Source organism: Chrysemys picta, chromosome 18 (assembly GCF_011386835.1).
Source record: "Chrysemys picta bellii isolate R12L10 chromosome 18, ASM1138683v2, whole genome shotgun sequence".
NCBI lineage: Eukaryota > Metazoa > Chordata > Testudines > Emydidae > Chrysemys > Chrysemys picta.
Window position 1 is genome coordinate 19,742,057 of NC_088808.1, and position 27,339 is coordinate 19,769,395.

General features: G+C 53.0%; 1 protein-coding gene across 28 annotated transcripts in view; it reads right to left on the bottom strand.

Moving 5' to 3' along the window:
• Nucleotides 1-191: 191 nt before the first annotated feature.
• Nucleotides 192-27,339, bottom strand: part of EGFL7 (EGF like domain multiple 7) — a 38,149-nt gene continuing 11,001 nt past the window's right edge. For 5 of the 28 annotated variants that reach the window (XM_042854337.2, XM_042854341.2, XM_042854338.2 and 2 more), the window contains 9 exons: nucleotides 27,265-27,334; nucleotides 18,438-18,635; nucleotides 15,758-15,880; nucleotides 15,146-15,258; nucleotides 13,346-13,441; nucleotides 11,053-11,226; nucleotides 5,336-5,400; nucleotides 4,781-4,943; nucleotides 2,702-4,457 (listed from right to left, as the gene is read on the bottom strand). In XM_042854337.2, coding sequence (XP_042710271.2) covers nucleotides 4,342-4,457; nucleotides 4,781-4,943; nucleotides 5,336-5,400; nucleotides 11,053-11,226; nucleotides 13,346-13,441; nucleotides 15,146-15,258; nucleotides 15,758-15,880; nucleotides 18,438-18,517 — 930 coding nt within the window. In that variant the 5' untranslated portion in view covers nucleotides 18,518-18,635; nucleotides 27,265-27,334 and the 3' untranslated portion in view covers nucleotides 2,702-4,341. The other 23 variants (XM_008169492.4, XM_065572140.1, XM_065572139.1 and 20 more) reach the window with 15 other exon arrangements.

Sequence of the window (27,339 nt, forward strand, 5' to 3'; positions counted from 1 at the left end):
AGGAGCAATGGGTGGGGAGTGTGTACCCAATGTTGTCCGTTTCCCCTTTGGTATTTGAGTCTCTGTCGCTAGCTACACACTTGTCCCGTGAGCATGGTGAGGTAATGAGCGAAGAGAGCCTTGTCTGGACCAAATCTGTATGCCGTTTCTGCCGCTTCCACTCTCAAATGCATCACTATTTACTACATGGATACATGTTAGTTGGACATTGATTGTGCACAAAGATTGCATGGCCGTAAGGATCACTGCAGAGATCCTGCCTAATTACCAATTTTGTAGAAAATCGTTAGTGTTCTTGTAACCAAGCACTGAAAGCTGGAGTGAGCTTCCTGTTGCTAGTGAGCTGGTACGAATGACTCCTGCATCAGGGAGGAAAAGGTGTTTTTTGTCCAAGCTTCTACAGTGAGGACTTGTTTACACAGTGTGGTGTGTGTGGAGCCCTAGACAGATACAAATTTTGGATTCGCATCCCATGGGCCAGTTGCAGATGTCTGAGGATATACAAGGTAAGTACCCTCTCCTCCCTATCAAAGCACCGGCAGGAGATATGAGCAGAAAAGATTTGCTGGTCTTGAGTCACTTCCTTACCAGCCCTTCCCTTCTGCTCCCCTATTTCCCCAGGGCAGAGGAATAGGCTGTAGGCACAGCTGGCAGCAGGCCCTCCACTAGGCTCAAGCAGAGCTGGTGACCACTCTAAAGGGTTCCAGTAACTTGAGGGCATCTAGCGTCCATGTTCCTATATATGGGTGGAGGGGCTGGTCATGTTCCCTACACAGTTGTTTGTACCCTCAGCTTCCTGGTGGACCCCTTTGCCCCCTTCAGGCAGAGAAGAGATGCTACTGCAACTGTTCCCCTTGCCATAGGCAGGAGGTGTGGAGAAATGCAGACATCTCTACCTGCAGCTTCCTACCTGGGTAAGTGTGCATTTACATCAAGTTGCACCTTGGCTACAAGCACAAGGAAGCTGCTAACCTCCCCAGCCTGCCTCTGGTGCAGCAGTAACTGTGGTGTTAAGCTCCCATGAGTGAAGTCATGACCTAGGGTAGAATAACACCCCTAAACAACTGGATTCCACTGTGCCTAATTCATGGCTCAGCATCTTGACCAACCAATGACAAGCCCATACCCAAGAGCTGTACAGGACATAACTTTAATACGAAAACTGCACCACCCTGCACAGTGCTTGGCTAATAGACCTCAAGTCTCTGGCAGTTTACAGGTAGGAAAGCATTGTACCATAGACTCGTTGTTTCTCTAGAAACATTAGGATCTTTCCTCCAGCAGCCTTGAGATAACTATGCAAAGAGGCATGAGCATTGCAGGCTTCACCCAGAGCAACGGGCCAATGTGCATCCGTTCCTACTTTAAATACAGCAGTTCTGCCACTCCTCCTCCCAGGCTGAGCCAAGACTGGTTTAACTGGCAAAACTGGCTGGTTATCTTGTCACAGACAAGCAAGTGTGCCAGGCTTCAGTGTGTAAATGAAGCCAATTTTTAAGAAGCAAAGGGATTATATCTATCCTCTTCCCACCCCCTCTAGCATTTCAAATGGAGGAAGGTTTTACTGACCAGCTTTGGCTTGGTCCATTTTGAATTTCAGGCATGTGTAAAAAGGAGATGGTGGAAAAGCCTAGAAGCAGAATCTCCCCTCTGCTCTAATAGTGAAGCAATGTGTGATTAGGCAAAACTTTCCACTGGATGTCAGCAAGAGCAAGGTCTGGCTATCTAGTTCTCTAAGAACGTAGGCTTCTAAGCTAAACAAGCTGCTGCTTGCACAGATCATCTCCTGCTGCTGTACCACACGATTAACTGCTGGCCCAAGATTTCACCTCACTTACAGTCACAAACAAATTAAGCACCACATGGTTTCACTTTTAGCAAGTCTCTTGTAGGGTACTGGCTGATGCTGTGCCAGCAGGCCAAGCCCCTGGAAGAAAGCGTTATAACCCTGAGCATCTCATAGTTTTTGCCCTTATGGCAAAGGTGTAAGTCCAATTTAAAATCAGTCTCCAAGCAGCTCAATTCTTAGAAAAACACACTAGGGCCCTTCGTATCAAAATAAGCTCTTTATGGCTCTCTCCCACGTGGTCCTGAAGGCATCATGGCCTCTTACGGCAGGCTGGGTCAAGAGGTGCTGAGAGAGGAAATCCAGGGTTACCAATCACTCTGCTCCCACAATGAAGTGCTGCTCCTCTTACTATTAGCGTTCATTCTTACACGAACCTGAAACCAGACAATTCCAGAGCTAGCATTAGTCAGGGCCAGTCTTGGTGCCAGTAAGAGGGCTGGGGCCTGGTCTACACACTGATTTTTGTACTAGTATAACTTCATGGGTGTGACTGTCTGTAAAGGGTCACAAGCTCAGGCAATTTAAAAAGTAAAGTCCAAACACCCTCAGATTGCTTGTAAAGGGGTAACTTTTGACCAGCACAGCTGATCAAGTCCCAGATTTCAGGGAAGATCCTAGGCATTTATGGGTAGAACCCTTACACAGTCAGTCTGGGAATGAATTTAAATCCAAACTTATAATAATATCAAATGCTAAACTATTAAACCATAGGAAAAAACCCTCCAAACCACCTAAAACCCTCTAGCTTCAACTAACATTAAGGGCCTTGTTATTTGGTCTTTTATCCACAAAGCATTTAACACTTCTATTCCACTCTCCAGGAGGCTCAGACGTGCAGCACACAGTACAATCGGGGTATCCAAAAGTCACTCTTATCTCACTGCTGTAGAGTCACCAAGCTATGACAGGCCTGATTCTAAACCAAGAACAGCTACATTTTTCTATATGTGGCTGCTGATTGCTTACCATGTAGACGGCCAAGTACCCCAACCGCAGAGCAGTGCCAAAGAAAATCTGTGCCTGCAACTGAAGCCTTTGGACGCCACTTTTTAAAAAAACTGGAGTCCCGCTGAGGATGGAAGGAAGGGAATTCCAGCTACCTTTCTAAGCCCGGTTCAGTGACAGGTTTTTGCACTATCAATACTATTTAATTTAGCATGATGGGTCTTAGTTTCCATCTTAATTTTTCAACCTTCTTGTTTTAAAAGGGAAAAAACATCCTGGGGGCAGGATGGGGCCTGGCACAAATTAGTTACAGTTGTGAACTTTAAGCAACATCACAAGGTAGTGTGGAAATATTCCACTTTACAGCTCATTCCAGTACTGTGCTGGTGATAAGAATGTGTCCTTAAAAGACAGAGTGAGCCTATTTCAAAAAACATCACTACAGAGCAGCCCCTGTAACATTTTCCCCCCAACATATGGGTTTTTTTGTTTGTTTGAGCAAATAACAGAAAAAGTTTTGCCCCTTTATAACAGGAACCAGCTGAAAATTGACGGTCTCGTAGGGCCCGTGTTCTTACGCACATAAGCAACTATGTTGGAACTAGGTATATTGTAGGACTTCCTCTACCGTTTAGAGGCAGGGTAACTAATCAGGAATTAAGCTGTATTGTTGGTGCACACCAATTCCTGAGTGGACAAATGAGCGGGTTTCTCAGCAAGTTTGATCAAAAGCATTTAATGGAAAACAAAAGGCTTTCAAATGCAAAAGTTGTAAATGGCTGGCAAATTGCATACTAAAACAAAGCACTTCAAAATTGTAATGGGGAATAAAACATTCTACTATCCCAAGGAGCAGTGCTCCACTAACGCCTCTGCACGTTGAAATTAACGCAGCTGTGTGAAAACACAAACCTATACACGGCTGTACGCTGAAATTAACAGCAAACATTATGTTGATACTTATTTCACCAGGCTGGGTTAATTTCCATGACCCACACATTAGCTGGATAACTACAGCTGCTGCAAACATCTTGGTAGGAAATTAAGCCCCATGTCTGCTCTTTATTCACTAGTTATACTTTTTCAGAAGCGAAGGTTTTCATCAAATGCTTTTGTTCAAAGTTGTGGTGCAATTTTACCTTTTCTAAACAGCCCTGATTTGCTGCACTGCAGGAAAAAAAATGGCTTGTAGAATTTTAGGCGCAATTTCCCTCAATGTTCCCTGTACTCATGATTTGGACTAGTTCTGTACTCACCAAACTCACTTGCACTGTTAACTTTTGTGTTTTCACTAAGGATTGAATTCTGACACTGCACCCACAAACCCTAGGATCTGAGGCAGTTTCTGATGTAGATGCTTATGGCCCCTGAACAGCAGTGGCATGAAAAGGAGCTGAGATAATATGTACCCTCACCACTGCCCAAAACTATGTGATCTCTGTGCAGCTGTTTATTATCTTTGGATGCTGCATGAAGGGATCGGATTCAGCCCCCGCACAAACCGCTTTGAAATGAAACTCTGGCTGGTTGCAACCATCTTTTATTAATTACAAGCTGATGGTTTGGGAGTTGGCGTAGAAGTAGATTAACTGTGGCATAAACATAACCGATCCAGTTGGTCTGCACGTGCGTGGTATGTCTGCCGTTCTACTTCTTAGATCTGCTTTACAAGAGGGAAGCAATCTGGCATTTGTACTCTGATTTACCCATTCGGAATGCACAAAAAAGGGGCCATTTAGAGCATGTCACTGTTCCACCTGCTCCCTGCAAGTTAGGGACATGGCTTTTTGAAGTGAGCTTGTAACCCTAACCCTGTGGTAGAACTGGGATTAGAATTCAGCAGCAGGACCATGTCTACCTTACAGACCTGATGTCTAGGGCAGTGTCACTGTAATAGCAAAAGGTGCAGGGGTACAATTTCTAGCAATAACCAGAATCAAGGGCCTTCTCCTTGCTGAGCACTGCCAAACTACCCTGGCTACTTACATGTCTCCAGTCGCTCCTCCAGGAAGGAGATCTGCTCACTCAGGGACTCGATTCTATCCAGCTGCCGCAGGGAGTAGAACAGCTGGCTGATGGGGTCTGTGCTGACGTCATCTGCTGCCGATGGCATGAGGTTATGGAATGGAGCCAACAGTAACTGGAGTTTCTTTTGAGAGAGAGAGGAGCTGTTAGTGTAATAGAGAGGGATGAAAACTATCAGACCTGCCAGCAGCTGATACGGCCGGCTCAGCTATCTCCCGGGCTGGCAGAGCTGATGGTTGGGGTAGTTGACTAGTGCTAACAGGGCTCCTGGTGGGGGGAGTTCTCACAGTATTTGCTGCGAGCGGTGGGCGGCGCAGCAGGGAATGCTGATACCAGAAGCCAAGACTAGATGAGGTGGCAAAATTAAAAATAGAGCCAGCGAAGGGCAAAACTTCCAGCTATGAACAGCTGTGCAATGAGGTTCTGGAGCCAAATACTCTGAATTAAAAGTGCAGTGAAAAAAGGCTGAGGTACAATTGCCTGCATCTCTGTCTGCACTCGCTGACGGGGGCTCACCTGCTCCAGCACTTCCACCCGGCTCCGGAGGGCTTGCATTTCTTCCTTCATTTCACTGGAGGCGCCTGCCATGAGCAAAGCACCACAGGAATTAATAAAATCCCTTAAAGTGAACCGTCATTCTCAAAACCGGGCTGTGATGGCGGAGCGAGGGCTGCCACCTCTCAGGTGCAAAAAACCCAGGAGCCCCTAAAAGGGCGGCGTTGGCAGTGTGTACTGAGCCCCCTGGCGGATTTCCCAGCCATCCTGGGAAAACCTGGACAGGTGCCACTGGCAACCCGCGAGTCAGCAGCCAGAGCCGGCTCTGGCTTTTTTGCCGCCCCAGGCAAAAAAGCCTCCGGCCGCCCCCCACCCCCAGCGTGGCAGGGGAGGGTGGCCGGAGCGCCGGGGGGAGGGCGGTGAGCCCCGGCCCGGGCTCCGCTCTCCCTGGGGGCGAGCCCCGGCTGGGGCTCCGCTCTCCCCGGCGGCCAGAACGCCGGGGGGGAGGGCGGCGAGCTCCGGCCTGGGCTCCGCTCTTCCCGGCGGCCGGGAGGGCGGCCAGAGCGCTGGGTGGGAGGGCGGAGTGCCTGGCCGGGGCTCCGCTCTCCCCGGCGGCCAGAGCGCCGGGGGGAGGGCGGCGAGTCCCGGTCGGGGCTCCGCTCTCCCCGGCGGCCAGAGCGCCGGGGGGAGGGCGGCGAGTCCCGGTCGGGGCTCCGCTCTCCCCGGCGGCCAGAACGCCGGGGGGGAGGGCGGCGAGCTCCGGCCTGGGCTCCGCTCTTCCCGGCGGCCGGGAGGGCGGCCAGAGCGCTGGGTGGGAGGGCGGAGTGCCTGGCCGGGGCTCCGCTCTCCCCGGCGGCCAGAGCGCCGGGGGGAGGGCGGCGAGTCCCGGTCGGGGCTCCGCTCTCCCCGGCGGCCAGAGCGCCGGGGGGAGGGCGGCGAGTCCCGGTCGGGGCTCCGCTCTCCCCGGCGGCCAGAACGCCGGGGGGGAGGGCGGCGAGCTCCGGCCTGGGCTCCGCTCTTCCCGGCGGCCGGGAGGGCGGCCAGAGCGCTGGGTGGGAGGACGGAGTGCCTGGCCGGGGCTCCGCTCTCCCCGGCGGCCAGAGCGCCGGGGGGAGGGCGGCGAGTCCCGGTCGGGGCTCCGCTCTCCCCGGCGGCCAGAGCGCCGGGGGGAGGGCGGCGAGTCCCGGTCGGGGCTCCGCTCTCTCCGGCGGCCAGAGCGCCGGGGGGAGGGCGGCGAGTCCCGGTCGGGGCTCCGCTCTCCCCGGCGGCTGGAGCCAGAGCGCCGCGCCGCCCCCCTCCAGGTGCCGCCCCAAGCACAAGCTTGGTGGGCTGGTGCCTGGAGCCGGCCTTGGCAGCAGCAGCCGAAGGGTTAAGCCGGAGGTCTGCCTGAGAGTGAGGGAAGGAGCTGGCTGTTCGCTGCCACACTGGGACATGCTTGTTGAGACCCAGTTCATGGAGCAGCTGCAGGAATGAAAACAAGCGACAGCTCAGGCGTCCCCTATATCAATCTATGTACTAGCTAGAAATCCCCGCCGAGAATTTACCAGCAGCCCCCCACTGCCTCAACTAATCCAGGAACTATGGAAAGGGGCTTGGGCAATAATGACCAGCCAGGACACCGGTGGCTGATTGAAAACACACAACTGCCCTCAGTTGAGCCACTGAGGAGCGCCTGTGACTGACCCCGGGAGCTAACTAATCTGCCCTTATTCTGAGACCCTTCTGCCCTGGGATTTACAATCCTGAAGAGCTTCTGCACCATGTGTTCGCACAGCCGCGGCTTTCGGGATTCTTACTTCGGGAGGGTCCTAGCAGTGGGGTGGGCTGCAGGGCAAGGTCTCCGTCACACATGAACGTGCCTTCTGCATGCTTGGCTCCTCTATGCTCCTGCAAGTGGGTTTGTTGTACAGGGGACCAGGGGGGGAACCCACTTTTATCTTATGACTCCACTGACTTCCCTGGGGCTGGGCAGTTGATTTGGCCCTTTGATTTTTTTTTTTTTTTTGCAGAGATTCCCCAGGCTGGATCCTCCATCTGCTGAGGATCTGGCCCAAACCAGGCAACCAAGCGACTAGTAGAGTCAAGCAATGCTGGTTCTTACTGAAGAACATGGTCTTGGCAGTGTAGCAAATCACAAGGCACTGGAACACAGAAAGCTGTCCAAGCCCCAGCCTCTGACCCTAATCCTGATGGGCACATTACCCCACACACTCCAACCAGCCTTTGCTCTTCAGGCTGAGACCAGTTCACCTTTTCCCCTCAGAGGGTAGCAAAGCATGGGTCCAAAATGTGTGTGTGATTGGCGGGGGAGGGGAATTACCTTTGTTCTGAACAGAAACGAGATGAAGGTTTAGAATTATTGTCCGGCTGCAACTAATTTAGCCCTGAAGTAACCTCCTGTGTTTCCACCAAAGGGTATTAATTAAGAGAAGGCCGTCAGCCCCTGACACTTTTCCTTAGAGATGCTCAGGTGCCAAAGATATTTCAAAAGTGATTCATTTTCATTCCTTGGCTTTGGCAGGTTTTCAAAGGGCAGTTTGGGGTCTGCGCTCCACAGGGCCTTGGAGCTGCCCTCCTCCAGCAAAGCAGGCATGGTCTGACACCCAGCACACAACAGTGGGCTGCAGCCAGGTGCAATTAGCAATGGGATGCCGCATTACCCCATGCTAGCAATTGTCCTTGTGCAGATGCAATTTAGCAGGGCCGTGCTTTCACTTAATGAGCTCGCTGGAGCCTGCTCCCCGTCCGCAAAGCCCAAACAACTAGCCACTGTTGGTCTGCTGAAGGGAGCAGGTATTGCTAGGCTGGGCTGTGGTGTATGCACGGTATGTCCTACCCTTCCATGAGCTTGGATGACAGCAACACCGGGGTTGGCTCCACCGCGGAGGCGAGCCGGCACAGCTCCATTGACTTCAGTGGGGCTGTATCTACCCCGTGTGAAGAGGAAAATGGCACCTGCACCCTGCCTAGAGCACCGTCCTCTGGGCTGGGCAGCTGGCGTAGCAAAGAATTTGCTCAAGAGGGTGGGACTCTATCCCGTACAGCCCTATACATCGCTCTAGAGCAGGCCTGCACAACATGCGGCCCGCATGGGCTCACTGTGCGGCCCGCCGGGGGGTGAGTAGGCAAGCGGTGGGTGAAGGGGGGGGCTGAGTAGGCGAGTGGGCGGGGAGTGAGTAGGTGAGCCAGGGGAGGGGGGCTGAGGAGGCAAGCGGTGAATCGGTGGCTGACCTGTTCTACTGATCTGATCTGGTCTGGCTCCCATCCCCTCTCCCAGGACCAGCTCCAGGCACCAGCAAAACAAGCAGGTGCTTGGGGCGGCATATTTCTAGGGGCAGCATTCTGGCACCGGCCATCATAGGCGCCGACTCCGAGGCATGGGGGAAAAGTGCCCCCGCCACCCCAGCTCTCCTCCGCCTGCTCCCCTGAGCGCGCCGCCGCCACTCCGCTTCTCCCCCTTCCCTCCCAGGCTTGCCGCACGCGAAACAGCTGTTTCACGCAGCAAGGCTGGGAGGGAGGACAAGCCGAGCGGCGGGGCGCTCAGGGGAGGCAGTGGTGGTGGTGGAGCGGAGGTGAGCTGGAGTGGGGAGTGGTTCCTCTACCCCCCGTTACTTCCTGCGCCCCCCCACCCTAGCTCACCTCTGCTCCGCCTGCTCCCCTGAACGCACCGCTGCTCCGCTTCTCCGCCCTCCCTCGCCTGAGAGGGAGGGGGGAGAAGCGGAGTGACAGCACACCCGTGGGAGCAGGCGGAGCGGAGGTGAGCTAGGGCGGGAGGTCGCGGGGGGCCCACAGGAAGCAATGGTGGGGGGGAAATGCGGTACGCTGGGGGAGGAGGCAGGGCTGGGGATTTGGAGAACGGGTTTGGAAGGGGTGGAGTTGGGGCGGGGTCGGGGGCAGAGGGGCATGAAAAAAAAGGGGGGGACGGCCAAAAATTTTTTTGCTTGGGGTGGCAAAAATCCTAGAGCCAGCCCTGCCCTCTCCAAGAGTTGCAGCTGTCTGGAGGTGCCTGCCTTCCACGCCTTCCTCATTCACACCTCATTCATTCAACAGGGCAATTGATTACAAAGTGGGGGGAAGATCTTATTCTACTTCTAGCAAAAAGAGTACCTTAGGGGCCCGCTATAACAAATTACCGAGGTTCAATACTGCTGTTTCGGTGGGGTGGCCCTGGGGAAGGAGGGTTTGTTTCCGCGGGGCAGGTGGCGCTGGGGGGGGGTAGTGTTTCGGCAGCGCTGAGGGGGTTGTTTCCATGTGGTGTGTGGCGCCGGGGGGGGGGGTGTTGTGTTTCGGGGGGGCTGGGTGGCGCTGGGGAGGGGGGTTTGGCAGCGCTTGGGGGGTTTCGGCCCTCAGCTCTTTTCTTTGGAGTAATATGGCCCTCACCGCTTTACGAGTTGTGCAGGCCTGGTTTAGAGATAAACCGGGGCAGTGGGTGGAACTGTGCACCTTGTACCACGGAATTAGTGATAAATAAGGCTACGGTGTAGTCACGGAGGTCACAGCAGTCACAGATTCCGTGACTTCACCGGACCTCCGTGACTTCTTCGGCTTCAGCACCCCTGCCCTGCAGCTGGAACCCGGCCCATGCGCTCCCCTGCCCCGCAGCTTCCACTGGGGGCTGCATCTGGGGCCGTGTTCCCCGTCCTGCAGCTTCCACCGGGGGCCAGGGCCGTGCGCCCCCCCTCGCAGCGTCACAGGGCTGTTACACCCCCCGTGGCTGTGGTTGGACCTGGGACTGTGTGCCCCTGCTCCCCGGCTGCTGCCAGCTCCAGAGCCGGGGCTCTGTGCCCACCCACCTGTGGCTACCCCCCATGGCTGCGGCCGCTGGATCCAGGGCTGTGTGTCCCCCGCGGTTACCCCCTATGGCTGCGGCCGCTGGATCCAGGGCTGTGTGCCCCCACCCCCATGGCAGTGGGGCTCAAACTGTCAGTCCCTCCCACCCCCTGGGACTCCAGTTGTCATTCCTTCCCCCTACCTAGCCCTGTCCCCTGGTTATTTTTAGTAAAGTCACAGACAGGTCACGGGCGCCCGTGAATTTTTGTTTGCTGCCCGTGATCCGTGCGTCACTTTTCCCGTGACAAAATCTTAGCCCTATTGCTAAACTTGCTGCAATAGCCCAGGAGAGATGGCAGAGATTGCCCCAAGGGGGAAAGGGGCTCTGGAGAGGAGAAAGCCGAGAGGGCAGGCCGCAGGAATCACCTCCACAGCTGTACGCGCGGGCGCAGCCCTTCCGCCCGTGCTGCTCCTGTCTGTCGCCAGGGCTGGCCGCAGCGCATTATTACTCACGGTACGAGTTTGAAGTGTCACAGCGCGTACCAAAAGTAATAATGGGCCGGCACCAGCGTCGCCGCCACTCCTGTCCTCGTGGCTCTGGAGTCACACGCAGAGAAAAGATGATGTTGTGCTGACCCAGTTGTCTCCCCGCTGGCCATTGTGTCTCCGGCCTGGCCAGTAGCTGGCTGCCAAAGCCCCTTAGTCCCACCAGCTGGGGGGGTCTCGCCCAGTAATCAGTTAAACCTCACAGCAAGCCATTATCCCCATTTTACAGCCGAGGCACAGAGTGGATGCGTGACTGGCCCAGGTCACACATCAGAATCGAACCCAGGAATCCTGGCTCCCAGACCCCTGCTCTAGCGCCTAGAGACCCCCACTGCCTCAGACCCTTTGGTGAAGGCTATGCAATTAACATTCAGCCAAGCAGTAACATGCCCCCGGACTAGCTCCAGCCCATGCTGTGTTACCTGATCGGTTGAGGGCGGGGGAGGCCTCTGTCTCAGTGGGTGGCTCCGAAGCCTGGCATGATTTCCCATCGGCGGAAAGCCTTTTCCCAGCCCGACAGGCACAGCCATAGCTCCCAGGCGTGTTGACACAATGCTGGCTGCAGCCGTGACTTGGGCCAGTGCATTCATCCACATCTGAAAGCACAGGGGTAAAGTCACAGGGGTTCGGGTGGGGGCGGGCCAGCAGGGAGCAGCGCTTGTGAAGACAGGGTTAGCACAGACCACGCCAGACAGGGCCCCTCACCAAAAGCATACGTGGAACAGCTCGGACTAGAGAGCCGTCAGCTTAATCCAGGCCACAAGCCGGGGAGATCTGGGTGTTGACGGCAGGCTGGATTCGTTGGGAGCTAGAGAGAGAACCCCACAGAGTCTGTCCGTGCCCAGCTGCCCGAGTAAAGAATCTCCTTTGCTGTCAATGCAGCCAGCTCGGGTCTCGCTTCTAGCAGGAGCTAAACTTCAGATTCTCCACTGTGCTACTCCCGTTTTACGCCACTGATGCTACCCCAGGTAAAACGGGAGAAGCCTCGTGATGCATCAGGCCCAGTACATCTAAAAAGGGCAAAAGCAAAGCCCCTGATCTGAACGCTCCCTAATTCTAGGGGAGCTGGAGCCAAACGCTCCCTGATTGGGTGAGCGCTGTTCAACGCTGGCTCCGGGGGGCCACACGCACCAGCCCATCCCCGGTGAGGTGCTATCAGCCTTTCGAGTGGGTGTGTAAAGCCCAACCGCCTCGCCTCGCGGGGGGCAGAGGGGGTATTAACGCCTTACCCACAAAGTGAAATGAACGACAGCCCCCTCCTGTGCCTGGGCAAGTCTGTTCTAGGCACCAGGACAATCTCTTCAGCCCTCTGAGCTGGGGGGATCCAAGCTGTCACTACAGCCTGCCAGTGTTTCAACCCCACACACATGCATTGGTATTACAGTCGCGCCAGATCCTCAACTGGTGGAAATCAGGGCCGCTTCACCGGCTTCAAGAGAGCCGATTTACACCCGTCAGGCATCTGCCTCCAACCACCTACTGGACTTAGGGGTTTTACACCATTCGAATCCATAGTTACTCCTGCGTTACACCACGGCAAGTGAGAGGAGAACCAGAAAGGCTGCGACAGGACTGAATTCCTGGGTGGGGGCTGGGCAGGCCTGTGCATGCTCCCCAGGAGTGTAACATGAAGCCCCCAAAATGAGGCCTCTCGAATAAAGTGAGCGGGAAAGGGCATTTAGGGACAGATTCTCAGAGCGCCCGGAACGTCACGGGCGGGCGCGTCACCCATTTACCCCAGCCGTGGCTCTGGCCTTTTTGCTTTGCAATGGAATCCAGTCTCAGCCCTGAGCTCTAGCAGAAGGGGGAGGGAATGGAGGGAAGGCCTCCCACAGCTAGCACCCCCCCAAAATCCACTGAGCACCCCGAGCGCCTTACCCCAATCTGCCAGCTACACGCTAGCTTCTGCCTCCTTCTCCTGGGTCAACAGCGTTACGTCATCCAAGCCCTTTGGCCGGCTCTGGCCCACCCCCTGCCTGCTGGTCTGTAGGAGCTGTGGGCATAAACAGCGCTCCCCCCACCCCCACCCCTCCAGACCTTTGCTGTCAGTGAGAAGTTCAGTGACCTGCCCCAAGGCCCCCAGTGCCAGAGCCCAGATCCACAAGCCAGTCCTGTCGTACTTCCCCGAGCGCTGCCCAGGAGCGACAATGCCCACGCCCATGGGACGGCAGTCCTTGTTCCAAATGACGGGGCTCAGCTACCAGGAAGCAGGGAGGGTCTTTTGCACAAGCACCTGACCTGACCCTTGGTGAAGGCACACGGGCAGCACGAACCTGCTGAAGATGCCTGATGGCCCATTACATGCGCTGGGTGCTGAGCTGACGCCTTGCGGAGGCAGCGCCCATGTATCTCAAGGGCTGACCCAAAGCATGGAATGGAGGCACCACACAGCTGGTGTCACGGGTTGGGTAAACGCGCTGGGTCCATGTAAAGAATCTATGACAGCTAACAGAGCATGGAGTTACTCTCTCAGCCCACGGGCCTGGCACTCTGCTGGTGCACAGCTCAGGTTCACTCCCTGCTGAGAACCAACAGAGGAAACCATTAGGCCTGGGTGCCACTGGCCTATCCAGGAGATTGTTGTCAGCTCCTGAAAATCACCTTCTACAGGTCACCTGCTATATCCCGCCATCCCCCACCCCGCTCCCATCGCCCTGGCAAAGGGAAGCCCAGGGAAGAGACTGAAATACAAAACAGGGAAACCAGAGCTGTTACCTGTCTGGCAGGATTTCCCCATCCATCCTGGAGGGCAGGTGCATCTGTCTGGGGCTGAACAGCTCCCACCGTTTTGACAAGGCAACCTGCAAATGGCTGTAAAACAATAACGCACGGTCACCATGTTGCCGAGGCAAAAGTCTGGGCCTCCCGCCGCAGGCAGACGCGCACGTGCTCCCACCACTGCAAATTCCTGTCGTCAGGGGAATTTTTATTACACATGCAGGCACCTTCTGAGCGCCTGTCCAGGCCTTTGTGCTGAGCACAGCTCTGGAATGTTCCTGGCCGCCAGCAGAGTTCGGGCGAATGTTAAAGGTGAGCAAAAACATGGGGCCAGATCCTCAGGTGGTGTCAATGCCCATAGCTCCATTAATGTCAGAGTAGCGCGGCCCCTTGCCACCAGCTGAGGACCCCACCCCGTGAATGCAACAGCCTCCACGTGAATCAGATCTGTATTACGCTCAGCATGTGGCACTTCCAGTGAGGCTGACGGGCGCGCTGCGTGAGACAAGCGGTAGAAGACACCACAGTGACTCAGAGAGGGCAAAGGCTGTGAACGCCTTGCTCCCATGGGCCAGCAACGAGACGACATGTGCAAACAGCTGCTCCCAGCGGAAGTAAGAGGTTCACAGTTCGGCCCAGAGTTGGTCAGAGATCCCTGAGCAAATCAGAAAGGAGGATTCGGCCCCAGAAACTCAGTATTTTCACAGCCTTCTAGTAACTCCAGGGGCTCATCAAATGAAGCAACAGATCTAGGATGGTGTTTCGAATGGCACTGAGGTGATGCCTGGAAAGCCTTTCCACTGGGGTTCGCTAGCACAATAAACACTTTCATTTGTAACTTAACCCATTTCAGCCCTGGAAAGAGGAAGACCTCCTCAGAGTCTGTGTAGGGAGTACTGGGGGGTGTAGAGGGGGACTGCAGCAGCTCTCAGTCAGTGACAGGCTCTGGGAAGCGTTAGTATATTGCAGGCTGGTTTGATCTGGTAAGAGATTAGCCTCTGACGGGCTTGGCATTCCTTTTGTGCTGTACATCACTATTTCCCCCTAAGAGCAGAGCTGTTCCATTACTGCTGATTTATGCAGAAAGGGTTTATTAATTTCTCCTCTGGTACAAGCCAAGCTAATAAAGCCAAGCTATATACACAAGGCAAGCAAAGCAAGGCTATAAATGAATGGCTGATTGAAACCGATTTGTTCTCACAGGCGGGTGTTGGAAGGATAAGTGCCTGCTAGAGAATTACACTAATTTCAGACAGATCTGGTAACAAGAGGAGTGGCTTTTGAGGCACACAGAGGTGATGATCAGAGAGGTGCTGAGAGCCCTCTGCAGGGTGTTAACAACCCCTGTCTGCGCTGTATTTCCTTCTCTCCAGCATTCTGCACTAGGAGAGCCCCTCCCACCAGCATGATGCTAATACTTTTCATTCAGCGATCTCAAAGCACAAAGCTTTTTGCCAGCGTGGGAGTAGTAGTTCCAATCCCTGTGTTACGGATGGGTAAACTGAGGCACCAAGAGGGTGTGATTTGCCCAGGGCCCCTGCCAAGTCAATGGAATAGAATCCACATCTCCTGACTCCCAGGTCAGGGCTCAAGCCAGGCTGTAGCTGTCCCTCTCGAGGCTATGGGACTGATTCTGCTCTTGTGTACACCAGTGCAGATCAGGCAGAAAGCCACCGTTGTCAATGAAAAAAGACTGGTGTAAAACAAAGTGGAAGGGAGAGCAGGACCAAAGCGCCAAAGGGGAGATGCTGCTATCTCATCACGATCCATATTCTTCTCTCTCTGTCACTCATTTACCTTTGCTGCATCCGACTGCGTGGACGTTTGCCCGTCTCCATCCGGGGCAGCACATATAGATGGGCTGGGAAAATCTCCTGTAGGCCAGGCGATAGGCAACCTTGTATGTGGTTCTGCAATAAGGTTCAGGAAAGGAGTTAGGGACTGCACCTGTACGGGGTGCGGAAAGAGCCGACTGCTTCGCCCTGGGGAGAGTCGCAATCTTTCCCCCGCCTTGCTCCTAGGGTTGGGGAGTAAACCAGGTCATCCCTTTGCCGCTTACTTCCCCTGTTGTGCCAGCCTGCCTCTGCCCACTCCCTATCCCTCCCTGCCCGCATGCTCCCAGGAGTAGGGGCCGTACCCACACCCAAGAGCCAAGTACGGCTATCTCTCCCAACAGGGGTTCGGGGGAATGGTCTTCCTCCCTCCAGTGTGCAGGGCGATGGCTCCTTATACACCTCTGAACAAACCCTTTGCTAAGCACCCTGGGGAGATGCTGTGTCTCTGGGCGAATCCTTGTACTCAGCATCCCCGGAGACTCTAATCCAACCCTGGAGCGAACGGGCTAGTCCAGATGCCACCTGTCTGCAGCGCTGGCACCCGTCATGCCCTGAAGCAGGCTGCTCTCCTCACCTGTACGTACTGCAGAGCCGGTGTCCCTGGCACGTTGTGAGGTAGGGCTGGTAGACAGGCTGCACGTGGGACTCCACATAGGAAGCGGCTCCATTCTGCATCTCTGCAGAGCACACCCTGCGGCTGGACAGAAGGCACCGGGTCTCACTCAAAGTGAAAGCGACAGGCATAAAGCAACGCGGATCAGGCCCGGAACGCAGGTAAGGAATGTGATGTGAAAACCCCTCCATGGGGGCCGAACCCAGCTCCAGGGCAAGAGGATGCAATGCTACTGCCTTCTGTGCAACTGTGCCCTCTTACTCCCTGGCTGCATTTGGCCTATGGGGGACCTGATTCTCAGCTAGCGTCAATGGCCCCATGCCTCCAATGGAGCTGTGCCAAGTTCCACTAGCAGAGACTCTGGCCAAGAACCTCACAGAGGGTCGGTTAAGATGCAATTGCTAAGGCTCCCTTCATTCCTCATTTACTGGAGCAGAGTCATTGGGGGGCAGTTGGGAAGGGGAGCTGATAGGGGCTTCCAAAACTTAACACGAGTAAATCCCTTGAATATCAGCTCTATATCCTGCCTCACGCCGCTGAGAGCTTATATTCTGCACTCGCAGGTACGCTCCCTTCTGCCCTCAAAGCTGCAAGGCTACCTCTGCAGTTTGCCTCCAGGCGCCCTGGCTGGCCATCTCCAATCTCACTGAAAACAATGCCAGTCGTTCCAATGGCGGGAACAGGTATCCGCAGCGAACGGGCTGCTGGCTGGCTGTCATGCAAAGTCTCAGAACAGCGTCCTCCGAAGGCTGCTGTAAAATTACCATGCAAAGGAGAGGAATCCAAATCCATTACCGGGGGAATCATTTCCCCCTGAACAGCAGATTAAAGGGGACACGTCAACGCGGTAAAAAAAAATCATTTGGTTTTTAGCTGGCCTTTGATTTTTTTTCGTTCCGAGACTGTGGCAGCACTGAAAAACAACACCGAGGTGATGACCAAAAATCCACAGCAAGGACCAGATTCTGCTCAGTGGGGTAAAATCCCTTCCACTGAAGTAGCTCTAAATTTGCACCGGGGTTGCTGAGATCTGGAGCTCCCCACCCCGCCCGCCCGCAATGTAAAAGCTTCATGAAATTCACATCCAACGCGTTCTTGGTTAAAGATTTTTGCACCATTTTGCCTTTTGCCAGGTTGAGAGGTTCTGTTCAGCTGCATGTTGTCTGACACCGATCCTGGCCTCTGGAGTAGAAGCCCATTAAGAAACCCGATGATTTGTGTCAGCTTCACAGACAAATTAGAAACTTGAACTAAAGTGCTGAAAATTAACACTGACATCAGATGCCTTCCATTAACTCAGGATAACTCATTTCAGCCTGCTGGATTAATGGTATGAAAGAGGCAGTTTTGCTGACATTATTATAAAGATCTATCTACTCTGGGTGTGTGTATATATATATATCAGCAGCCAGAGGGTGTGGGGGTGTGTGTGTGTGTGTGTGTGTGTGTGTGTGTGTGTGTGTGTGTGTGTGTGTGTGTGTGTGTGTGTGTGTGTGTGTGTGTGTGTGTGTGAGAGAGAGAGAGAGAGAGAGAGAGAGAGATTCAGCTTGTAGATTTCAGGACTGCAAAAGATTCAATACTGTAGCAAGGGCTGGGTCACTCACTGTAAAACCAAATGAGATAGGTCAGAACTACAAAACTGGGGTCCAGATATCAATATTTCCAGAGTTAGTGGGAAATGAGTTAATGGGGGGGGGGGAGTCAAATCCAGACTTCCCTACATTTTAACATGGCAGTCAAGGGGAAGTTTTGCTTTGGAGCTGGGATGCTGTTTTGACCCATTCGAGAGCTGAGAGTTCATTGCCCAGCTTGTATCCAAATCTGAATTTCACCCCCCAGTTGAAAGTGTGTTTGGATCCTGGGGTTCAGGTCAAACCCATCTCTAACAACAATAATAATAGCAGTTATGCATGATCAGATAGGGGACATCAAATCCCATGCTTCAGGGCACAAATTGATTGACACTGTGGTCAGGAAGGAATTGTTCCATCATCTACAGCATTGCCGATTTAGGGGTGTGAGATTTTGCCGTAGTTTGATGCATCTCATATTGGCTGCTACTAGTGGCAGGATATTGAATGTGGTGAACCAGTCATTTGTGTGTGCATGCACATCTACATGTGTACGGGGTGGGGGTACATCTGAAGTATGTACGTGTGTGTGAATGCATGTGGGTGGGTGTGTTGGGGGTGGGTGTGCACTTATGCTTCAGGGAGGGTGTATGCATGCAGGGATGTGCACTAAAGACACAATAAGAAATCATTAGCAGTGCACGCTCTATTTAGCTTTTTGACTCCCCAAGTCAATTGGCAAAGATACTCTCTTCGTATATGCTGCATGGAACTAGACGGATACACTTGAATGTATTTGGATGGCTTTCTGCTTTACAGACACAGCAAACAACCACCACAAAAGCTCGCCAAAACCTACACTACCCCAGGAAGAATCTGCAAGGTTGTCTCTTGCCTGTCCCCACACCTCGAAAGCCGCTCATTCATGTGCAGCAGACTTCTGAACTTGGCCTTTGATGTCTCCTTGAGCCTAGCCCCCTGAATCAATCCTGATTGTGGCTTGCAGAGAAGCCCAGCAGTATGCATGCGGCAAGACAGACTTCTGAAGGATGGACAAAGAAGAGGCTTACCCTGACCGGGCAAAACGCTCAGTGCTGGTCACACCAAGGATTAAGACAAATCCCGTGAGGAGGCAGCTGATTCTCTGCATTTCCTGTCCTCTGCTGGCACTTTCTTTCCTGCTGTGCGATATTGTGTGGCATGAAGGGGTGTCACTCTTTGATGGGAAGCACTGGCTCTTACTGCATGTGTCTCTTCAGTGGGGAACCCTGGAACCAAAAGAATAATGACCTTACCACGCAGCGTCCTTTCTGGGACGGTGACGTTTCAATGGCCCCCTTTGGGCCTATTGAAAAAGGAGCGCAGGGGAGCAAGGTGTAGGGCTGCTTTCACGAAGGGACTAGGAATTTCCCTCTGTGCACTAGCAAAGCAATGCGGGATATGCTCTTACAATGACGCAGCGCGAGCGAAGTAGGTTTTAAAAGTGCAGTGGCAAAAACAATTTCATGGGGACGTTTCTGGCTTGGGACTCAGGAGATCTGGGTTCAATTCCCGGCTCAGCCAAAATCTCCCTGTGTGACCTGGGGCAAATCACTTAACTCAGTGGTTCTCAAAGCCGGTCCGCCGCTTGTTCAGGGAAAGCCCCTGGCAGGCCGGGCCGCTTTGTTTATCTGCTGCATCTGCAGGTTCGGCCGATCGCGGCTCCCACTGGCCGCGGTTCGCCGCTCCAGGCCAACGGGGGCTGCAGGAAGGGCGGCCAGCGCTTCCCTCGGCCCGCGCCGCTTCTCGCAGCCCCCACTGGCCTGGAGCGGTAAACCGCGATCGGCCGAACCTGCGGACACGGCAGGTAAACAAACCGGCCCGGCCCGCCAGGGGCTTTCCCTGAACAAGCAGCGGACCGGCTTTGAGAACCACTGACTTAAGTTCACTGCCCCATCTGGCAATGAGGATAATAATAGTTCCTTTGTCTCGTAAGACCCTAAGCATTTTGGGGCAGGGACTGGCATTTATTTGTCTATACAGCATCTGGCACAGTCTGGTTATTACTGCACTATTAGTAATATGAGGATAGTGGTTCCAATGATGGGCTTTAAAATAAACAAACATCACTAATGCCAGCCACCCACTGCTCACGAGTAACCCTACAGTGACAGCAGAGCATGTGCAGCCCAGCCCTCATGAGCGAGTCGCCCTGTATGTCTGGCCAACACTCATGACCAACCCTACAATAACAAAGCACCCACGCAGCCTGCAGCTCACAATCACTCTACACAACCCAGCGTGCACAGCAGCCTTCCGATACCAAACCATTGGGCACGTACCGGCAAGGATAAGAAAAGAAGGTAACAGAGCTGAACCCGAAGGGTGTTCCATGTAAAAGTGCTTAAAAAAAATTAGAGAGGGTCATTGTTATTTCGCATCTGATTCACATTAAATACTTGTGGGTCAAATCTTCTGCTGGCATAAAACCCCACATCGCTCCAATGAAGCCAGTGGAGTTACGCTGATTTACACCCTCTGAAGATCTGGCCCCACAAGTTTAAGAAGATTTTCTTTGGCATTAGTGGCACATTTCAGAATGATACAGCTCAACAAGCCATTTACTCTATTCCTAGTCAGACAGGGAGGCCAGTACAAAGGTCTGCAATATATATGGCATCATAAAGCCGCATGTTTCTCGCCAAATGAAATCGTGAAATCGGGTCTCCTTCCCTCTTAAACACAAGGGTCCTCTCCAGTGCTTTAGAAGGCTAAATGCTTTCTCTGCAAAGCCAATGCTAACCAAGTTGGGAATAAAGAGGCATTGATTCTGCTAGACGAGGCAGAGTTCTAGCGGGTCAATAACGATATCTAATTTAAACAATCCGTTGACCTCCAGGTGATGGAAGTTAAAGGGAGAAAAAAACAAATCAAATACATGACAATGAAAGAGGGCCAGACTTTCTGACTGTACCCTCTGAAACAAACCACTTTTATGGGGAGACACAAGCTTAATAAGAAACGACCCCATGGAAACGGGGAAATATCACCCTGATATAGCAAGAAGGTTGTAAAAGGGGAAATCAAGGCTGGAAATAGAATTGCAATGGTCCAGGCTCTGTCATGGCTCTTCTTTAAAAGAATTTCCAGCTCTTCAGCTGATGTCAAACAGTACAGCTCCACTGAAGCCCAGTGCAACACCAGCTGAGCATCTGGGTCAAAGCAGAGCAAGGCGGCCGCGTGGCTAATAATGGTTCTGGGGCACAAACCAACCCCTGGTGGGTTGGATCCTCTGTCCAGGGGTACCATGGAAGAGGTCAAAAGCAGCAAGGAAGGTCTGGAGCAGAGGGGGACACGAGATCCAGAACAGAGGAGGAAGAGCTATAGAAAAGGTCACACGGGCCCTCGCTCCAAACACTCTTGCTCAAGGAGCGGCTGGATTAGCTCCGCTACGGCCAAGGAGGGGACTCATATTAGCAGGCAGGTTGTATCCTTGAAAGGGACAAGTGCAGTGATGCCCAGGCACTGGATTGGGCCCCTCGAGAACATGAGGGAAACGGCCCACAGAAGCAATTGAGAAAGAGACGGTTGGCTTGAAGCTGGTTAAAATCCTGAGCTCAGTTTCACCCCGACTAGATCCACATATTTGAAGTCACCTGGCCCCAAAAAGCACAGCAGACTCCATCAGAAGGCTGACAAGCAAACCTCCCTCTTCTTGTAAAGGCACAGAGGCCGCCATTGCATCACCCTATTTTGTCTGATTAATCCTTAATAGTTTGCATTTAGGATCACTGATAGTCTTGGCTGCCTCCCATGCGCCCCCTTGCGGCCAGGGGCGGGCTGTACAGTGCCCTGCCTCTATGTTCCCCTTCTTCAGGGTTCCTTAAACAACCAACAGTCCAAAGAAAATGAAAACACCCCCCACCTGGGAGCTCCCTGTATGTATTCACTCCTTAAACACATTCTGACCCAACCCCAGTACAATTCAATGGCTTCCCAACAGCTGCTTCTTCAAGCCAGCGGCAGCTCCTTCATCTTCTGTTTCCCAAGGAATCCCCCACTTCATTGCAGCCACCTGCTGCTGTTTATAGGGAATTACTTGATCCCATTCAGGTGGGGCTCATCTTGTATTCAGGGCTGGCTTATCCCCAGGCTCTCCAGCCCATGAGGCAAGCCACCCCGTTACTGATGCCAAATCACCGCCAAGTTGTTTTGTTGTCCCTTTTGGGTGGGGGGAAGGGAAGGGGCCAAAAATCTTTTCCATCCTGGGTGACAAAACACCAGCTCAGATGCTGCACAGGCCTTGTGCTGGCTGTCTACACCGAATTTCACCCTCTAGTTAGTTAGTTATGGTGCCGGCCTCCACAAGAAATCAAGCTTCGGTCCATTTACAGACATAAGAACGTCAACAACCAATGGAAAAGAAAGAAAACTCTTTTGCACACCTCAACGCAAATGGAGGCATCTTAGAACAGCTTGGGTGGTCTGATGACCCTCCTAATTCCCTCCGACCTCACCTAAGCTAGAGTATGGTGCAAATTCTCAGTGAAATCATAATCCTCCGTGCCAATGGTATTTCTTCAACGGGACTGAATTCCACGTTCTAAATCAAACCCCGAAGATCATCTCAGACCTTTGACCAAACTCCACTGACAGAGGTAAGAGTTTTGCCTGCAGGGGGGTGGCAAAGGACTAGAGGCCTGGGTCCCGAAGGACACTTTGTTTTGTTCTGTTTTTAAAAATCAAAGAGTCTAAAACAAAATTGTTTTGCCCCCCCCCACCCATCAGAATGTATCTCCACCTCCACAATGTGTTAAAATCAGGGTTGTTCCGCGTCAGATAAAAAGCCGATCTTGATCAAATTAGAGCTGTTCTACACGTGTTTAATGCACACAGGAAGCCAGGACCTCTGAGGGCTGCAGACGACGCCTAATGCTTGTTTGTCAAATTGTAATTTAGCGTTGTCTTTTCTCTGATCGCTTTTCTAAAATGATTGGCAGCGGTAACAATGCTTTTTCTGTTTATGTCCCAGAAAAATCTTTGTGTGATAAGAACAAAACAAAAAAAACCCCAACACAATACATTTTTGCATAGTCTCTCTAATCTCAAGTGTGTCTCAAGTTTTATAATGTAAAATATGTTGTTGCTCTGTTCATATAAAGCTACTGTATGGAGCTCTATGCTCCTGAAATGCTAGGAGGCATCAAAGCCTTGTAATATGAGCATCTGTAGCCAAATATGATTCCAGTGGTTGCATCTGACTTCTATCCAAAACTATATGCTAAAATTCCTGCCCTCGGAGCTGTTGCCTAAACTACGGCGGGAGCCAACAGAAAACATTTTCACATGTTGTGTGTCAGCTCTGCTACTATCTCCAGCTTTGTAGCTGAAACCCAAGCACCAGCTAAAGTCTAGTACTGAATCATTGTGTCGGGGGCTATTTTCTAAGTGGCGCAGGAGGGTTCAGCTCTGCAGCTCCCATTCACCTCCGCGAGTGAAAACGTTCCTGACGGCTCCATTCTGACATTCGTCATGTGGGACTTCTGGGAGTCATGTTCCCATCACGAGAGTGCCTCGATCCTACCTGGGGATGTGTAACTCACACTCTTCTGGACTTGAGCAAGAGACAGAGCAACTTTCTCAGGGACCCAACCCCAAACTACTCACAGCAATTCTTCCTCCGGACTGCTGGGCTCATTAGTATTCCAGAGGCTGCTGCGGTCGGGTGCTGTGTCGCTGAAATGTCATATTCACTAAGCATATTACGACTAGATCCTGCAGTCAGTGGTGCTAAAGATTAGATAGATAGATAAAAATTTCAGATGAGCCCAGCTCAGATCCAAACTTCGCCAAACTTTGGGGTGTCTGGTTAAGAGTTTGAATGAATCTTTTTTTTTAAATTAACCATTTTTAAAAATAATAGAGATGAATCCAAAGTCTGCTCTTGTGGCGTACAGGGAAGATGGGTCTCCTTCTGCAAGCGCAATAGGATTCGGCTAAGATTGTCAACCCTGAAGGTCAATCACCCACTTAAGACAACTGTCAACAACCATCAACTTCCTGAACGACAGAGTTGCCCATGTCATGCAGCTCGCGGCCTCCCCTCCTTTGGGCACTTCGGTCTCAGAGCCGCTAGAGGGGGGCCTTCCCTAAGGGTCAAGCAGACCCCTGGAGCTATTCTGAGCTCCCCTGCAAAAGACTAGCCAAGTGCTGCAGGGGGTGGGCGCGCGCTGCTGTCCCAGTAACCCAGGGTAACCCTGCTGGGGGGAACCCCATGTCACGGGGCTACACCGGGGCAGGCCAAGCCACCAGCCCAGCTGTCCGTTTCTTTCCGACTGATCCAGCACCAGGCGTCTGGGATGCCCGGCGCAGATCCTGCTGCTGCTACCTTGCATCTCTGCAAACTCCCCACCTGGCCCCTTTCGGGTCTGATCCTGCCGCGTTGGGAACCGCTCCTGCAGAAGGGCGCCAGATTTTGCAAATAACCCAGTGCATCCATTCCCCCGCCCCGGCCCCCATCACTGCCTTTTTGCAAGAAGGCGGCTTCCCCCACAAATTCCGACCCAGCAGACAGCGCGTGCAAAGAAATCCGAATTGCAAAGCTGGGGGGGCGGGCGAGGGGGACCTCCACGCACGTGAGTCGACACTTTCCAGCCCCCTGGTCAGAGCGGTTTGCAAAGCCAGGGCCCAGCTATGAAGTTACAAGCTCCGATTTCCAGCCTACTTACTTTTCCTGCCGGTCCTAGGAAGGCGAATTTGCAGAGAGGGGGAGACCTCCCCGGAGCTCGTCTGCCCCACAGTAGCTGCGCGCACGCAGGAGCTCCTGCCCCCATATGTTGCCTCCTTGATGGAGCAGCCAGCGGTGTGTAGCCCCTTTGCATTTCCTCCCCCCCCCCCCTTGCCGCGTCCCTCTCCTCTTAGTCCAATGAGCTCATGGGAAGGATCAGAGCCGAGCCCTGCACCGCGGGAGTGAAACCCACAAAGCAGTTCAGGGGGGACCAAGGAACACGCAACCTGCGGCTGGAAACACCCCCCACCAGGGGGGTGCACCTGCAGCTCCCCCCCCCCCCGCCAGGAGAGGGGGAAATCCTCCCTCGCCTTTGCACCTGCGCCTGACATTCACCTCCGGGGTTACCGCTCTGGGTCGTCTCAGCAGGGGTCCGGAATCCGGATCGTGGCCTGGGGGTGACTGCAGCGGGGCGGGGCCGTGCAAAGAGGAGCAGCGCGAAGGGGGATCCCAGCGGGGTGCATGTTCCGCGCGTGCCCCCCACGGTACCCTGAACCGGTTTCTAAGATCCCCCCCTTTCCCAGGAAAGCAACGCGCGCTCCGATCCAGCCAGTGCCCCCCTAGCTGCGGCTTGCCCGGGGGTGAGTTCTAGGCTCGTGAGCTCCTCCTGACCCCTCTGTCAACGCTGAGCCCTGGCTAGGGCCCTTCCGTGCCGCGGCTAGCCCGCCTGCCCGTGCAGAGAGAACGGTGCACCCCGCCGCCTTGCAAACATAGGGCGGGATGTGGCTGCAGGTTTAACTCTCCCGGCTACCAGGGATGAGCCAAACCCAAACTGCTCCCCTGCCTGTCCCGCTCACTAGGGGGCGCCAAGCAACCCACCCATCTCAAACCCAACTGCAATTCGAAAGCTCTTGGGGTTAGTTTCCCCCCCCCCCCTTCTGTTTCTTTGGGTGATTAAATTGCTCTCCTTCTAACATCATCCCACTCGACCAAGTGGCCTGTTTTGTAGACTGCTGCTTCCCCAGAGAGAAGAGCTCATTCCAGGGTGGGGTGGGGTGGGGTTTTTTGGTTTAACATGTGCCCAGCAGAATGAAAAACTAAACCATCCGACCCTTAAGGGTGCAGATGTTTTTTCACTTTTATTTTAAATGCACTTTAGAGTAATTTTACCCTCTACTTCATGGAAATAGTGGGGCGGGGGTGTTTTTGTTTGTTTTGTTTGTGTGTGTGTGTGGGGGGGGGTCCTTAATTCTGCCTTTTATTTCCAAGTGGTCCCAGTCATTGTGATTAAAGGGTTGGGGGGGTCTCAGTCTAACTTGCAAACTCTCTTTCCAAACGTTTATAACTCAGTTCGATGTAGGCTGAGACTCAATACACAAGGGGTTAACTCAGAACCGCTTTGCAAAACTTTAGAAAAACTCTTCCTAGTGGTTTTTGAGCTACACAAGAGCAGCAGTGAAGGTCTGGATGTCTCAGGTGCATGACTGAGGAATGATGTTATTTATCGGAGCGTCTTGTACACTAACAATGAGTTAAAGTGAATTTGAATTCTTGTCTGAGAGTCAGTGAAATATCCTTCAGAACTCTCCAAATTACCAAAACATCGAAGGGTGTGGCTACAGGACGGCCACAACAGCAGCACACCCGCGGTGCTGCAACTGTAGTGCCGTAGTGTAGGAAGGGGTTTTTCCACCTCCGTGGTTAATCCATCTCTACGAGAGGTAGTAACTAAATCAACGCTAGAATTCTTCCTTCCACTTAGCCACGTCTACAAAGGGTCAACTTAACTATGTTGCACAGGGCCAAAATTTTTCACAGCCCTGAGCGACGTAGCTAGGTCGATCTAATTTTTAAATATAAATCTGACCTAACAAATCCTCTGACACTCCAAGAACCAGGCATCAAAGCTCAGGGGCATAGGGCCCAATTCTAGCAAAGATCGTGGTGCTCAGCCGTTCGCAGGATCGGCTCCTTACACATTACACCACACAACAGAATCAGATAAAAGCATAAATGCTATGGCCCAAATGTGTCCCTGATGCATTTTCATTTCCTCTAACCCAGTTTCACTACAAGGAACACATCAAGCCCAATGGTCCAGCTGCCCACAGACTTCCTCGGCTGGCATGTTACTTTGTTAGACGCCTTGGTCAATTATCAAAGAAAATGGTTCAGTCCCTTTGTGCAAACCGGGATTTCCTTTGTCTCTATCTTCCCTCGTAAAGGAATGAGAGCAAAGTAGCGCTATTGTTCCTAAAACAACTTAGCGCAGTCTCCTGTCACCTGGCCGTGCACAGAACTGCCCCCAAAGCCAGCAGGAGTTGGCGTGTGAAGGAAGGTCAGGGTATGGTCCATATGGGAATATTTGTTACCCTCTAGCTTGGGGTTGTTGTTTTTTAGCACATGGACATGTAGGGGAAATAGTTAGCAGCTAGACAACAGCAGCTCAGAAATCGCTGGCGCGTCTCCTGTCTGGGAGTTGGGCAGGCGGCTGATTTAAGCCCAGCTGCCCTCTGTCCATAGTCACATCAGCTGAAGGTTGGTGCTACAGCCCCAGCGCAAGGTCACGATGCATTGGGGCTGATTCTCCACTGCTGTGCATTCATTTACACCCGTGCAAAGTGAGCGTGAAACACAACGAGCCAGATCCTCAACTAGCGCCCGAGCTCCATGAGCCGAGGTACTCGCCCCGCCGTTGTGTCTTGATAGCAGGTTATCCCCCCTTTGCCTTGGTGTGAATGACAAGGAGCAGGGGAGTGGAGAACGAGACGCCGTGCGTGTGATGGAATGGGGCACGCACATGAGAGGAGTCCGGATCCCTAGAGGCAGAGAGGATAACCAAACCCATCAAAGGAAAAGGTCATTGGCTCTGATTGAAAAGGCAGTTCCCCTTTGTGTAGCATCTTGCATTATGTAAGCACGAAACAAGAATTGTTTTATTCCTCCGTCTGGATCCATCTACCCCTGGGGAATTATTTAAACTCATTTAATCTCATAAACTCAAAGCACAGACAGCCCTTCCCACAGGGACAGTAATAATCTTAATGCACGGTCTATTATTGCAGCCCTAGTGCCAGGGGGAAAAGAACAGTGCCCGCTATGGAACTCTGCTTCCAAGTAGATTTCTATTAGCCAAGTGAAAAGCTTGTCCATAAAGGTGTTGGATTTCATTTCACTGCTGTGCCACTCACCTGATCTGTTGAAATCAGTCATTTGTCATGAACCGAGGATGCTTCCTTTAAACGGCACCATGATTTCTTACTGTT